Source organism: Ovis canadensis, chromosome X, assembly GCF_042477335.2.
Source record: "Ovis canadensis isolate MfBH-ARS-UI-01 breed Bighorn chromosome X, ARS-UI_OviCan_v2, whole genome shotgun sequence".
Taxonomy (NCBI): domain Eukaryota; kingdom Metazoa; phylum Chordata; class Mammalia; order Artiodactyla; family Bovidae; genus Ovis; species Ovis canadensis.
Window position 1 is genome coordinate 101,719,794 of NC_091727.1, and position 13,870 is coordinate 101,733,663.

At 43.5% G+C, this 13,870-nt stretch overlaps 1 protein-coding gene across 1 annotated transcript; it reads right to left on the reverse strand.

Annotated features, from left to right (window-relative positions):
- Positions 1–11,445: 11,445 nt before the first annotated feature.
- SMIM10 (small integral membrane protein 10) lies at positions 11,446–13,204 on the reverse strand. The gene has a single exon (XM_070290697.1). It carries the CDS (start codon positions 12,995–12,997, stop codon positions 12,791–12,793), a length of 207 nt encoding a protein of 68 aa, XP_070146798.1. The 5' UTR covers positions 12,998–13,204; the 3' UTR covers positions 11,446–12,790.
- Positions 13,205–13,870: the final 666 nt, after the last annotated feature.

Genomic DNA, 13,870 nt, shown 5'->3' on the forward strand with positions numbered 1-13,870 from the left:
GTAGCAAAGAAGATATAACATACATCTGGGGATTATCTGACATGTTATGGATCGAATTGTGCTCCCCCTCCCCCCAATTCATATGTCAAAGCCCTAATTCCCAATGTGACTATATTTGGAGACGGGGCCTTTAAGGATATAATTAAGGTTAAATGAAGTCATCAGGGTGGGGCCCTATTCTGATAGAATGAGTGTCCTTGTAAGAGGAAGAGACACTAGATCTCTCTCTCTCTACAAACACATAAAGGAGAGACCATGTGAAGGCACAAAGAGAAGGGGACCATCTGCAAGCCAGGAAGACAGGTCTCACCAGAAACCAATCCTGCTGGCAGTGTTATTCTTGGGCTTTCAGGCTCCAAAATTATGAGAAAATAAATGTGAGCTATTTAAGTCACCCAGTCTGTGGCATTTTGTTACAGCATCCTGAGTGGACTAAAACATATGTACAGATCTCTGGCCATGGGTAATTAACCTTGGAGGTCCTGTGAATGAAATCTGCAGATAACCCACCCGGGCCTAATTTGATTTCTATAACCAAAAAGATTCTTAGGTCTGGCCAACAGAAGTGCCTGGCATTTTAGTCACCACACTAGCCTAACAAAGGAATAGCTCACGTTCAATTCCCAGGCATGATTTATTCACACCCAGAGTCCTTAGACTAGAGGATGGTCAGGTGAATCCTTTGTAACACTTGTGAAATTTCCTCTTGGCCTCGCCCCAAAGTACCTGTACCAGTTAAACCTGGCAACTTACAGAGGGAAGCAGGATAGCCACACGCCTTCCAGAGGCTAACTGGAAACTGCCTTTAAGGCAAAACTATTGCCAAGGGATCCAGGACACCCCCGCAGTAGTACCTAGCACAGAATGGAGGGAGTACTTTTGGAGGTTAGGGAAAAAGGGTTCTCGGAGGTTGAAACTCAGAAGGCTCAGGGAGACCCTGACCCCGTCCTCTAGGATTATTCTACCAGTTCCCAGGAACACTTAGCATCAGGCAACATCTGCACACTGCTTAGCGTATGCATTTTTTGTAATTGTGGTTGATGTCAAGCCTGAAGGCATCCGAACTCCCCTGATAGAGCCAAGTTCAGTTCAGTTCAGTTCAGTCGCTCAGTCGTGTACGACTCTTTGCGACCCCATGAATCGCAGCACGCCAGGCCTCCCTGTCCATCACCATCTCCCAGAGTTCACTCAGATTCACGTCCATCGAGTCCGTGATGCCATCCAGCCATCTCATCCTTGGTCGTCACCCTCTCCTCCTGCCCCCAATCCCTCCCAGCATCAGAGTCTTTTCCAATGAATCAACTCTTCTCATGAGGTGGCCAAAGTACTGGAGTTTCAGCTTTAGCATCATTCCTTCCAAAGAAATCCCAGGGTTGATCTCCTTCAGAATGGACTGGTTGGATCTCCTTGCAGTCCAAGGGACTCTCAAGAGTCTTCTCCAACACCACAGTTCAAAAGCATCAATTCTTCAGCGCTTAGCCTTCTTCACAGTCCAGCTCTCACATCCATACATGACCACAGGAAAAACCATAGCCTTGACTAGACGGGCCTTAGTCGGCAAAGTACTGTCTCTGCTTTTGAATATGCTATCTAGGTTGGTCATAACTTTCCTTCTAAGGAGTAAGCGTCTTATAATTTCATGGCTGCAGTCACCATCTGCCGTGATTTTAAGGACCCTCTCAAAAGGGACATTTTGACCTCCATTTAGAATCCACCAAACCAAGCCTAACCCCTTCTTTTGTATGAGGTTTGCCCATATTATATAAACTTGAGAATATTAAGGACCTTTATGTGTGTATGTGTGTGTGAGTGTGCACACACTGTTGGAGACTACTTCATTGTGAACACTCAAGGCCTGGGCGGAGTGAGCAGCATCCAGGAGTTGGGCAGGCAGGCAAGTTGGGTGGGTCACAGGCCCACACCTGACGCTAGGTGGGGATGCCAGGAGGTGGGGGTATGCCAGGCCCACTAAGGGAAATACCAGAAGGATGGCCCAGGCAAACAGATCCCCCAGGACATCTGCAGGCTGCCCTAAGCCAGGTGGTGAGGGCTCAGGCAGGCAGTGTTGAGGCCTGGCCCCAGGGCCCTTGGAGGGCTCCACTAGGGGCTGCCAATCGCTTGGGGCCTCCCTGAGTGACTGCTGGAACTCAAGATGTGTCTGCCAGCTAGATTCAAGCACTCCTGGAGGCGGCCAGGGAGGTGGTCATTCCTCTCCTCCAGGTGGTCCAGGCAGGTGTTGACCTGGTCCAACATGGGGTTGATGGCTGCCTGAACTGCTTCTTGGGTGACGCCGTCGACCTTGCCTACCGTGCCGACATCCACAGGCACACCCTATTCCACATGGCCATGAGACCTAGCAGGCTTGTGCAGGCACAAGGCTCACACAGCCTTGGAGTGAGGCGGCGCAAGTTGGGGGTGCAGTGGCCTAGGCAGGGAGGGCGGAGGGTGGTCATTAAAACCTTGTCCTCATTGAAATCATCCTCCTGGGGAAAAGAAAGCAAGACTGTCACAGTCTGTCCTGATTGAAGATGCGCCCGCTAGCTGGGTGGGCTCGGGTCTCTCCCCGATTATTCATAAAGATTTTATAGGCTGTGGGTATCCACAACTCACATCTTGCCATCTCAGTCTAGGGGTCCCCCAAAGCTGCAAAGTGTCACCTCCTGCCCAAGGGCTTCCTAAGGATGCAGATGTCAAAGAAAGTTCTCTGTTCTCTCATCAGAGCTGGAATTTACCTCTTTATCTCAGTATTATTACCTACCGCTGGTGGCTCAGACGGTAAAGCGTCTGCCTGCAATGTGGGAGACCCGGGTTCGATTCCTGGGTCAGGAAGATCCCCTGGAGAAGGAAATGGCAATCCACTCCAGCACTCTTGCCTGGAAAATCCCATGGATGGAGGAGCCTGATAGGCTACAGTCCATGGAGTCACAAAGAGTCGGACACGACTGAGCGACTTCACTTCACTATGTTAAAGAATGACTTATCCATTAAGATGTGAGCTACCCGACTTAGCTATGCAAGCCCAAGTCAGCAGCAAGGAGAGAAACATGGTGAGATTTGGATATGGGGGAGTGGGTCTTCTTCTCATCTGTACTCCTAATACAGGATCGACAGGTATTAATTAATTAATCTACTGACATGCTTTGTGTTTTATAGGAGACCAAGGGATTTGGGGCCTGGGGAAGACTTGAGAGGAGTGTGCATATTTTTTTTCCATTTATTGAGAGCTTTTTTAAAGCCAGGCTGTAAGTGTCTCCCACATAAACACTGCTGTGAGGATAAATGTGGTGATGAATGGTCATCTATTTCTATATGGCTGGTAAGTGTCAGGGCTATCCTAATGTTCTGTTGCTTCCTCTAACCTCTGTGCTCCAACCGGTTGTATCTCTGAAAACACTGAAATCATCTTCTGCACCTTCTGAGGGATGCAGAGTTAAGACTGGGTGTGGAAGTTTGTCTCCATCCTTTTCTTCCGTAATCCACCACATATTGGTCTCTGCTCACCCTGCTGGAATAGACTGCTCCAGGAAACCTCCTGACTTCAGAAATTTCTAGACAGAGACAGACTCTCATCTCCTGTCTACTGCCCCATGCTCCCTGGCCACTAGAGAAAGAGCTATGAGGTTCAGAAGGAGCGAATCACCTCCTTATCAATAGAGGAAGTAAAATGGGGTAGCTTATCCTTACGGGAATTTCAGAGATTTTGGCCACCATCCAAGACTTCAAAAAGCACTTGTTATTCCTACCACACCCAGGCTAATGTGGATCCACAGCTAAAACAGGCTCTCCATGCTAGTAGGTCAGCCTCTTGGCTCTTATCATGTAGCAGATCCTGTGGTGCCCAAAACGTTTAGGGTGAATCAGTATGCTTGCTCTGTGGAGCATGTGGCAAGGAGAATTGTAGCTCAGGCTGCTAGGAGGTAATATCCACTATGAACCTGGAACCCATTTATGGTGCTGTTTCTCCCATTGCCAAGATTTGCAAGTTTCAGAACAGAAGGGCAGAAACAAAGGTGGTGTCTCTCATAAATAAATCTGACCCATCTGCAACAGTTGTACTTTGTCCCTGCAAGTCTGATCTCTGCTGATTTAGAAGTTCTCATTCCCTAGAAGAAGCACATCTAGTATGCAACAAAACAATGGTTCCACAAAATGTGAAGTTCACTCTTAGTTCCTGGAGCCACTCAAAACAGGTGGTTATGGTGTTCATTCTTTAGAATGAGAACAGGGAGGAATACAAATGAGACTTGGATCCCCTAAGGTCTCTTCTTATATGACTGTGCTGAGGGGTTACACGCCAGAGTACTGCATCCCTAAGAAGCCCACCAAAGCTCAGACTCCTCAGGAATGAAACTGTGCTCCACCCCACCCCCCCAGTAGGTAAGGCAAAAGGACAATGAAATTAACAGAGAAGTTATAAATAAATAACAGGACCACCTTGTGGCTATGTGCAGACACAAGGACTTACCCTCTACCTGTGTTGCCCGGCTGATTTTGTTTTTTAAAAACTCTCTCACCTCTTCTTTAGTATTGTAAATAGGATAGTGAAGTGAAGTCGCTCAGTCGTGTCCGACCCTTTGCGGCCCCATGGACTGTAGCCTACCGGGCTCCTCTGTCCATGGGATTTTCCAGGCAAGAATACTGGAGTGGGGTGCCATTTCCTTCTCCAAGGGATCTTCCCGATCCAGGGGTCGAACCTAGGTCTCCTGCATTGCAGGCAGATGCTTTACCCTCTAAGCCAGAGTAAAGTCTTCAAATAGGATAGAGTGGGAGTGAATTCACCATTTAGGTCATGGAACTGTAGAATAACAACAATAAGTTGGGATAATGTGGTTCTAGAGAAAGAAGAGATTGTGAAGAAAACCTGAACTGTAAACAGACGCCCCATAACCTCACTTTTGACTGTGATAGCTGGAAATGTTTGTATGTGTTGTTTCTCTCTGGTTAGTTCTTGGTGGTATGTGGAGTAATTAAAGTATGCCAGGAGGGAGCCATGTTTGGAATGGTATGAACGGAAGAAGGGTGTTTGTACAAGCTAGGAGTAGAAGGTAGTTACCATCTATATTACTTTTATTTAAAAAAAATATTTATTTATTTGGCTGCATGGGTCTTAGTTGAGACATGTGGGATCTAGTTCCCTGACCAGGGATTGAACCTGAGTCTGCTGCATTGGGAGCACAGAATCTTAGCCATTGGACCATCAGGGAAGTCCCCTATATTACGTTTCTGTCTACCTAACATTTACTCCTTTAGGGAACTGCTGAAAATCACAGGGATTCTCTTCTTCAGACCATAGGAGTGCTTGGTATAGAAATACAGATGATGGAAGGACAGCAGTACCCAGCAAAGGATCCCCAAATTGGACACCCAAAGGACTCTTGCTTGTTCTTTTAAAGGCCTCCACCTTTTAAAACTTTGGTTACCTTACCCAGAATTACTCAGATTCTTTGGTTCAACAAAATTTAGCTTATGAACTTGACTTCTAGCTTCCCAAGCATCCTTTGGGAAGGATTTGAAGCAAAGTTCTTAGATTTTCAGTAACACTACCCAAGGTCTGGACTTAGGGTAACATGTCTTAAAAGACAGACTGTTTCTCACTCTCTGACCACTCCCACACCTATCCTGGGGCCCAGGATTCTAAAGATAGTCTCTCTGAGTCGCTGGAGAAGGGAGTCATCACCAGTAATCATTCAAGTGACCAGAACCAGTCTGAAGGCAGTCATGGGACTGTGTTCAAGAAAAGGGGTCAAGGGTCACAATGGGAAGTGCAGGCTGTAGGCCTGCCCAAGGAAATCATCTGTGCCTGTGAAGTCAGAAGTTTGGTCCTACCTGGAGAGGACCTTGGGGAAAGGAAGGGGGAATTGATAGAGTCAAGGTAGAAAAGGAATTTTTTTCACTAGTCAGAATGGTTGTCATCAAAAAGTCTACAAATAACAAGTGCTGGAGAAGGTATGGAGAAAAAGGAACCCTTCTGCACTGTTGGTGGGAATGTAAATTGGCACAGGCACTTTGGGAAACAGTATGGAAGTTCTTTATAAAACTAAAAATAGAGCTACCATATGATCCAGGAATCCCAGGAATCTTGGGCATATATCTGAAGATATATCTAGCATTTATTGTGTGTAGACTTTTTGATGGTGGCCATTCTGACTGGCGTGAGATGATACCTCATTGTGGTTTTGATTTGCATTTCTCTGATAAGAAGTGGTGTAGAGCATCTTTTCATGTGTTTATTAGCCGTCTGTATGTATTCTTTGGAGAAATGTCTGTTTAGTTCTTTTGCCCACTTTTTGATTGGGTTGTTCGTTTTTCTGGTATTGAGCTGCATGAGCTGCTTGTATATTTTGGAGATTAATTCTTTGTCAGTTGTTTCATTTGCTCTTATTTTCTCCCATTCTGAAGGATTCCTTTTCACCTTGCTTATAGTTTCCTTCATTGTGCAAAAGCTTTTAAGTTTAATTAGCTCCCATTTGTTTATTTTTGTTTTTATTTCCATTACTCTGGGAGGTGGGTAATAGAGAATCTTGCTATGATTTATGTCAGAGTGTTCTGCCTATGTTTTCCTCTAAGAGTTTTATAGTTTCTGGTCTTACATTTATATCTTTAATCCATTTTGAGTTTATTTTTGTGTGTTAGAAAGTGTTCTAGTTTCATTCTTTTACACGTGGTTGACCAGTTTTCCCAACACCACTTGTTAAAGAGACTGTCTTTCCTCCATTGTATATTTTTGCCTCCTTTGTCAAATATGAGGTGTCCATAGGTGTGTGGATTTATCTCTGGGCTTTCTATTTTGTTCCATTGATCTGTATTTCTGTCTTTGTGCCAGTACCATACTGTCTTGATGACTGTAACTTTGTAGTATAGTCTGAAGTCAGGAAGGTTGATTATTCCAGTTCTATTCTTTTTCAAGATTCGAGGTATTTTGTGTTTCCATGTAAATTGTGAAATTATTTGTTCTAGTTCTGTGAAAAATACCACTGGTAGCTTGATAGGGATTGCATTGAATCTATAGATTGCTTTGGGTTCAGTTCAGTTCAGTCGCTCAGTCGTGTCCGACTCTTTGCGACCCCATGAATCGCAGCACACCAGGCCTCCCTGACCATCACCATTTCCCGGAGTTCACTCAGACTCACGTCCATCGAATCCTTGATGCCATCCAGCCATCTCATCCTTGGTCGTCCCTCTCTCCTCCTGCCCCCAATCTCTCCCAGCATCAGAGTCTTTTCCAATGAGTCAACTCTTCGCATGAGGTGGCCAAAGTACTGGAGTTTCAGCTTTAGCATCATTCCTTCCAAAGAAATCCCAGGGCTGATCTCCTTCAGAATGGACTGGTTGGATCTCCTTGCAGTCGAAGGGACTCTCAAGAGTCTTCTCCAACACCACAGTTCAAAAGCATCAATTCTTCGGCACTCAGCCTTCTTCACAGTCCAACTCTCACATCCATACATGACCACAGGACAAACCATAGCTTTGACTAGATGGACATTAGTTGGCAAAGTACTGTCTCTGCTTTTGAATATGCTATCTAGGTTGGTCATAACTTTTCTTCAAGGAGTAAGCGTCTTTTAATTTCATGGCTGCAGTCACCATCTGCAGTGATTTTGGAGCCCCCAAAAATAAAGTCTGACACTGTTTCCACTGTTTCTCCATCTATTTCCCATGAAGTGATGGGACCGGATGCCATGATCTTCATTTTCTGAATGCTGAGCTTTAAGCCAACTTTTTCACTCTCCTCTTTCACTTTCATCAGGAGGCTTTTTAGTTCCTCTTCACTTTCTGCCATAAGGGTGGTGTCATCTGCATATCTGAGGTTATTGATATTTCTCCTGGCAATCTTGATTCCAGCTTGTGCTTCTTCCAGTCCAGCGTTTCGCATGATGCACTCTGCATAGAAGTCAAATAAGCAGGGTGAAAATATACAGCCTTGACGTACTCCTTTTCCTATTTGGAACCAGTCTGTTGTTCCCTGTCCAGTTCTAACTGTTGCTTCCTGACCTGCATACAGATTTCTCAAGAGGCAGGTTGGGTGGTCTGGTATTCCCATCTCTTTCAGAATTTTCCACAGTTTATTGTGATCCACACAATCAAAGTCTTTGGCATAGTCAATAAAGCGGAAAGAGATGTTTTTCTGGAACTCTCTTGCTTTTTCCATGATCCAGCAGATATTGGCAATTTGATCTCTGGTTCCTCTGCCTTTTCTAAAACCAGCTTGAACGTCAGGAAGTTCATGGTTCACCTATTGCTGAAGCCTGGCTTGGAGAATTTTGAGCATTACTTTGCTAGCATGTGAGATGAGTGCAATTGTGCGGTAGTTTGAGCATTCTTTGGCATTGCCTTTCTCTGGAATTGGAATGAAAACTGACCTTTTCCAGTCCTGTGGCCACTGCTGAGTTTTCCAAATTTGCTGGCATATTGAGTGCTTTGGGTAGTATACTCATTTTCACTCTATTGTTTCTTCCAATCCACGGACTATTTCTCCATCTATTTCTCCATCTATTTGTGTCATCTTTGATTTCTTTCATCAGTGTTTTATAGTTTTCTGTATATAGGTTTTTTGTTTCTTTAGGTAAATTTATTCCCAAGTATTTTACTCTTTTTGTTGCAATGGTGAATGGGATTTTTTTCTTGAATTTCTCTTTCTGTTTTTTCATTGTTAGTATATAGGAATGCAAAAACTCTCAATCTGAAAAGATACATGCACCCCAATGTGGACAGCAGCACTATTTGCAATAGTCAAGACATGGAAGCAACCTAAGTGTCCCCTGACAGATGAATGGATAAAAAAGATGTGGTCTATATAGACAACAGGATACTACTCAACCATAAAAAGAGTGAAATAATGCTATTTGCAGCAACATGGATGGACTTAGAGAATACCATACTAAGTGAAATGTCAGACAGGGAAAGACAGATATCATTTATATGTGGAATCTAAAAAATAATAATGCAAATCAACTTATTTACAAAACAGAAATACACTCACAGACATAGAAAACAAACTTATGGTTACCAAAGGGGATAGAGGGGGTGGGAGGAAGAGAAATTAGGAGTTTGGGATTAACAGATGCAAACTACTATGTATGAAACAGATAAACAACAATGTCCTACTGTATAGCACAGGGAACTGTACTCAGTATCTTGTAATAACATATAATGGAAAAGAATTTGAAAACAAATATATATATACACATATATGCCTGCCTGCCTACCTGCTAAGTCACTTCAGTCATGTCTGACTCTATGTGACCCTATGGACTGTAGCCCACCAGGCTCCTCTGTCCATGGGATTCTCCAGGCAAGAATACTGGAGTGGGTTGCCATGCCCTCCTCCAGGGGCCATGGATCTTCCCAACCCAAGGATTGAACTCCCATCTCGTGCATTGCAGGCAGATTCTTTACCACTGAGCCACTGGGGAAGCCTATATATATGTATATATATGTTGTAAATGATGCTGCTATGAATATTGAAGTCATGTATCTTTTTGAATTAAGAGTTTTCTCCAGACATATGTCATATATATATATATATATATATATATATATATGGATTGAATCTGTGGATTGAATCTGTGTCCATGGCAGTGAAAGCACTGGGTCTTAACCACTGGGCCGCCAGGGAAGTCTTTATATATTTGTATGCATAACTGAATCACTTTGATGTACACCTGAAACACTGGAAATCAACTATACTTCAATTTAAAAGAAAGAAAAGGAATTCTTTTCATCTTATATGTGAAAGAGGCGTTCCCTCCCATCTGGTGCTTTCAGAGAATTGCATGTTTAGGAAAGCCTGAATTAAAGGACATTTTCTGTTGCTCTAGGATAGTGTTAGCAGTGCTCAAGAGAACTGCATCTCACTCGACAATTAAATCTATGCCAAAAGTTGCCGGGAATATTTGGCTCATGAAAGTCAGATGGTCATGGAATTGAGCAGGTTAATGAACCTGAGGATGCTGTGGTTTCACTAGCTGTCTTTTTTTCTTTTTTTTTTCCGGTCTGTCAGATGAAGAGAAATTATACCTGCAGTGAATTAGGGGAAATAATTTGAAAAGTGAACCCCGAAACCAAAAATCTGTACATAATCTATGCAAGTTAAAAAATTTTAAACTGCAACTGTTTAGAACTGTGTATATTTGATGTTTCTCTGTTAATGGGCAAAAACTGTTTTCTGAGGAGAGTGACATTTAATTACAGTTTAATTAATTGCATTTAATTACAGTTACAGTTTCCACATTAAAGCTATTTTGCTTTTGAGTATTGTTGCAAGAATGAATTTAATATCTCATCAAACCTAATTTATTTGGTTAAAATTCAAATCCTGAGTGACTCTGAGTTACACCTGACCCTCCATTCATGTGCAGTGGTACACGTACTTGGGAGTGCTAACCCAAGGGTGTAGGAATGGGGTGTCTAACCCTGTGTTCCCCAAATCCTAGCATCCATGCCATCCACTTGGATAGTGAATTTTACACTAAAGTTTTTTAATATTTATTTTATTATTTATTTGGCTGTGCCAGGTCTTATTTATGGCATATGGGATCTAATTCCCTAACCAAAGATCAAACCCGGGGCCCTCTGCATTGGGAGTGCAGAATAACGCAAAGAAAAAACAAATCATAGCTATGAATGTCTCACATTAGTAGGAAGAATAATATTGTTGGCAATATTTCATCACTCTGCCACTATCCTTCTCCGTGTTTGTCTCCTCTCCTGCAAATCAGGGGTGATGATAGTCACATATCTCTGAGTTGTGAGGATTAAATGAAATGATGCTTACAAAGTGCTTGGGATATTACATGGTTATAGTAAATGTGCAATAGTGTTTCCAAGTATTATTTCTCTATAATTAAGAAGAGTGTATGCTATATAATATATATTTCTCTCTGGCTCAGTAATGGCAACCCACTCCAGTATTCCTGCCTGGAAAATGCCACAGACAGAGGAGCCTGGGGTCACAAAGAGTCGGGCAGAACTGAGCAACTGAGCATGCACATACTACCCCATTCCATTGATAGACTATTTCTATTTAGCCCAGCTTCTGTTGCACATTTAGCTTATGTCCCCCCTCTTGCTATTATGATCAATACTAAAATGTGAGAACCTTGTCTAAACATCATGGGGTACTTGCCCAATTTTTCAGTTTTGAAAAATTAAATCACATTTTTGTTTTGTTTTGTTTTTACCTTAACCATGACATTGCAGAGATTAGCTCATGAGAAGTTTCATAGCGTAAGGAAGCTCTGGGCTATCTGAAGATTGCTGATCATTTCATTAGGCATTTCCTTATGGTCTTATGGTGTACTTAGAAAGCAAGGAAATCATATTTCATGTGCTCATTAGGGAACAGTTTAGGAAATTGTTGCAGAAAGATAGGAAGGCAGAACCTACCTGGACTCATGGGCCACTCCCCAACCCCCTTCCCCCAAATTTCCTTCCAACTGCAGTAAATTCACTTTTAATAAGTTTTAATTTTTAATCAAGATAATACATGCATTAAAAGGATAATAAAAAAATCAACCAATACAAAAGAACATGTAATGAAAAGCAGTGAATCCCCGCCTACCCTTCTTAACTTTTACTTTCCCATTCCAGAGGCAAAAACTTTACATGTCTGTTTAGAGGTTAACTCCATTTTTCCTAGTAATATGCTTTTCTTACTATTTTTTAACTTTGATGAATTGAGACATTTTCTGCTGCCTTCCTGCTGTCTCCTGGCTTTTCCTTCCCCACTTCCCTACCATTGTATCACTATTTTTAAGTTTCCTGTTGATTAACTCCTTCAGTTTAAAAATTTAACCCCTAAATTTGCCTTATTCTTTCACCTAGAGACTTGCTAGTTTAGAAGAATAACACCACTATTCCCTTTCCTCCCCTCTGTTTGGCAACTTGTTGCCTGTACTTGTCAAAGTTGATTACCATTCCCATTCTGTTCTATGACCATAATTAAGTCTTCCCTGCTTTGTCTAGAGATTTACTCTAAAAACAAAAAAGCATAACTAATATTTCCACTGTAATGGTTATTTAAACACTGTTCATTGAATAGGGATGTTGCAGCTATGATTGGATTTTCTGTGATTGCAGAGTCTTGATCCACGTATGCCAGTGTTCCGATTCCCTTTCTCACACTGCCCGCAACGCTTGAAAACAGGTTGCTTCATATCTGAAGCATGTTCTCCTTGTACAGTCTGAAATGTTTGTTTTTCCTTGAAGGTTCTGTTTTTTTTCTTTGGGGGATGAAGAAAAGTATGCCATCCAGATCATGCGATCAGTTTCCTCCAGCTTCTAACTCCATCCATCTATTGCCTAGAATTGATTCCATCCAGTTGGAAGTCCTTTCACTTCTTTTTCAAATTTGGAAGATTTGCAGACCATTCTTGTGCAGCTTATTTAAGTCGTTGGTAACTTTTCCTCTTTTCTCCTTTAGGGCATCCTGTGCTCATTGTCATTTCCCAATGTGCGTGCTCATTTGATTCTTTACCAGCTGAGCCACGAGAGAAGCCCTTTATGTATGGAAGAACTTAAATATTTCTGAGGATTTTCAGATTTTTAAGTTCTGTTCCTTGCTTGAGATTCACCTTCTCGTTTATTTTAGAGTTTCCTGGTTATATTGCAGGCTTTCCGCAAATAATGATTTCTAGCTGCCCGTTTATATGAAAAGATGGGGCGATAGCAGGACAGGTCAGCAAGTGTGTGTGCGCCAGGCAAGCTGGTCACTGTGCCCTAGGGCGGGTGAGCCAGTGGGTGGAGGTCAGCCATCCTGCTGGGCCTCCCAACTGCCACAAAGTTAGTTGCTCTAAATATGTACCTGCAGGCGGACGTTGAGCATCACCGAGGCCACGATGTAGAAATAGGGGAAGTTCATGCGCAGACGCCAGGCCAGGTCGAAGAAGGTGATCAGCGTGCGCGTGAGCCCCTTGCAGAAGGCGCCATACGAGCCGCGGGTCGTGGCTGAGCGCGACAGCCGCACTGCTACGCCCAACAGGGCTGCTGTTGCTGCCATCGGTTTGCTGTGGCCCGGGATACAGCGCCCAGAGCCAGGTGCTTCTCGCTGGTTCAGCGGACAGAAGGACGCTCGCGGGGGGAATCAGCACGGTAGGTGGATCGCGCGGCAGCAGTTGCTAATTGCGCTGCACTGCGGGATCCCTCCTCCTCTGGCTGTGCTCCCTCCTCCTCTGGCTGTGCTCTGGCCGCAGCGGTCACTGGTGCCCTGCCGGGCCGCCCTCCTAGGTTGCCTTGGGGCCACGTGGGGCGGGATCAGGCAGAGTGCCAGGGATCCAGAGCCCTGGGACGGGGAAGGGGGAATGTTAAGGGGGAGTCAGGAGCAACGGAGAGGGGCGGGCAGTTTGTCCAGGAGACCTAGCTTCCTGACCCCAGTGGTCCTTTTTTAACTCTTCATTTTTAAATTTTAATGGAAGCAAAGTGAAACTTGCTCCAAACGTTAGAAATTTTCCTTCGAAGCTTGAACGCATTTCCTGTCGCTTCAGATCCCTTTAGGAATTTTTTCGGTCCCCAGTTGTAAGCTAGTACAAACACACCAAACCAACTAATTTAACTTTAAGTTGTGTGCATTCTGCTTTATTCATTCAAGCGTCTAATTTGTTTTTGCTTTATATCTGTAGTATTCTGCTAATGGGAAAAGTCTAAAAGCAAGTTTTTCGACTTTGTCAACAGCACAATGAGAACAATGGAAAGCAAATGCCCTGCTTAGCTTCCCTTTCCCTACCCCGCCCCAGCAGCCATGAACTGAGATAACGTTTCCTGAATATACCTCCAGATGTGATGTGTTGATAAGGTGCTCTTACCATGTCAATAACACAAAACTGCCTCACTCTCCATGAAGATGGATAACTACACCAATACATATATTAGCTCA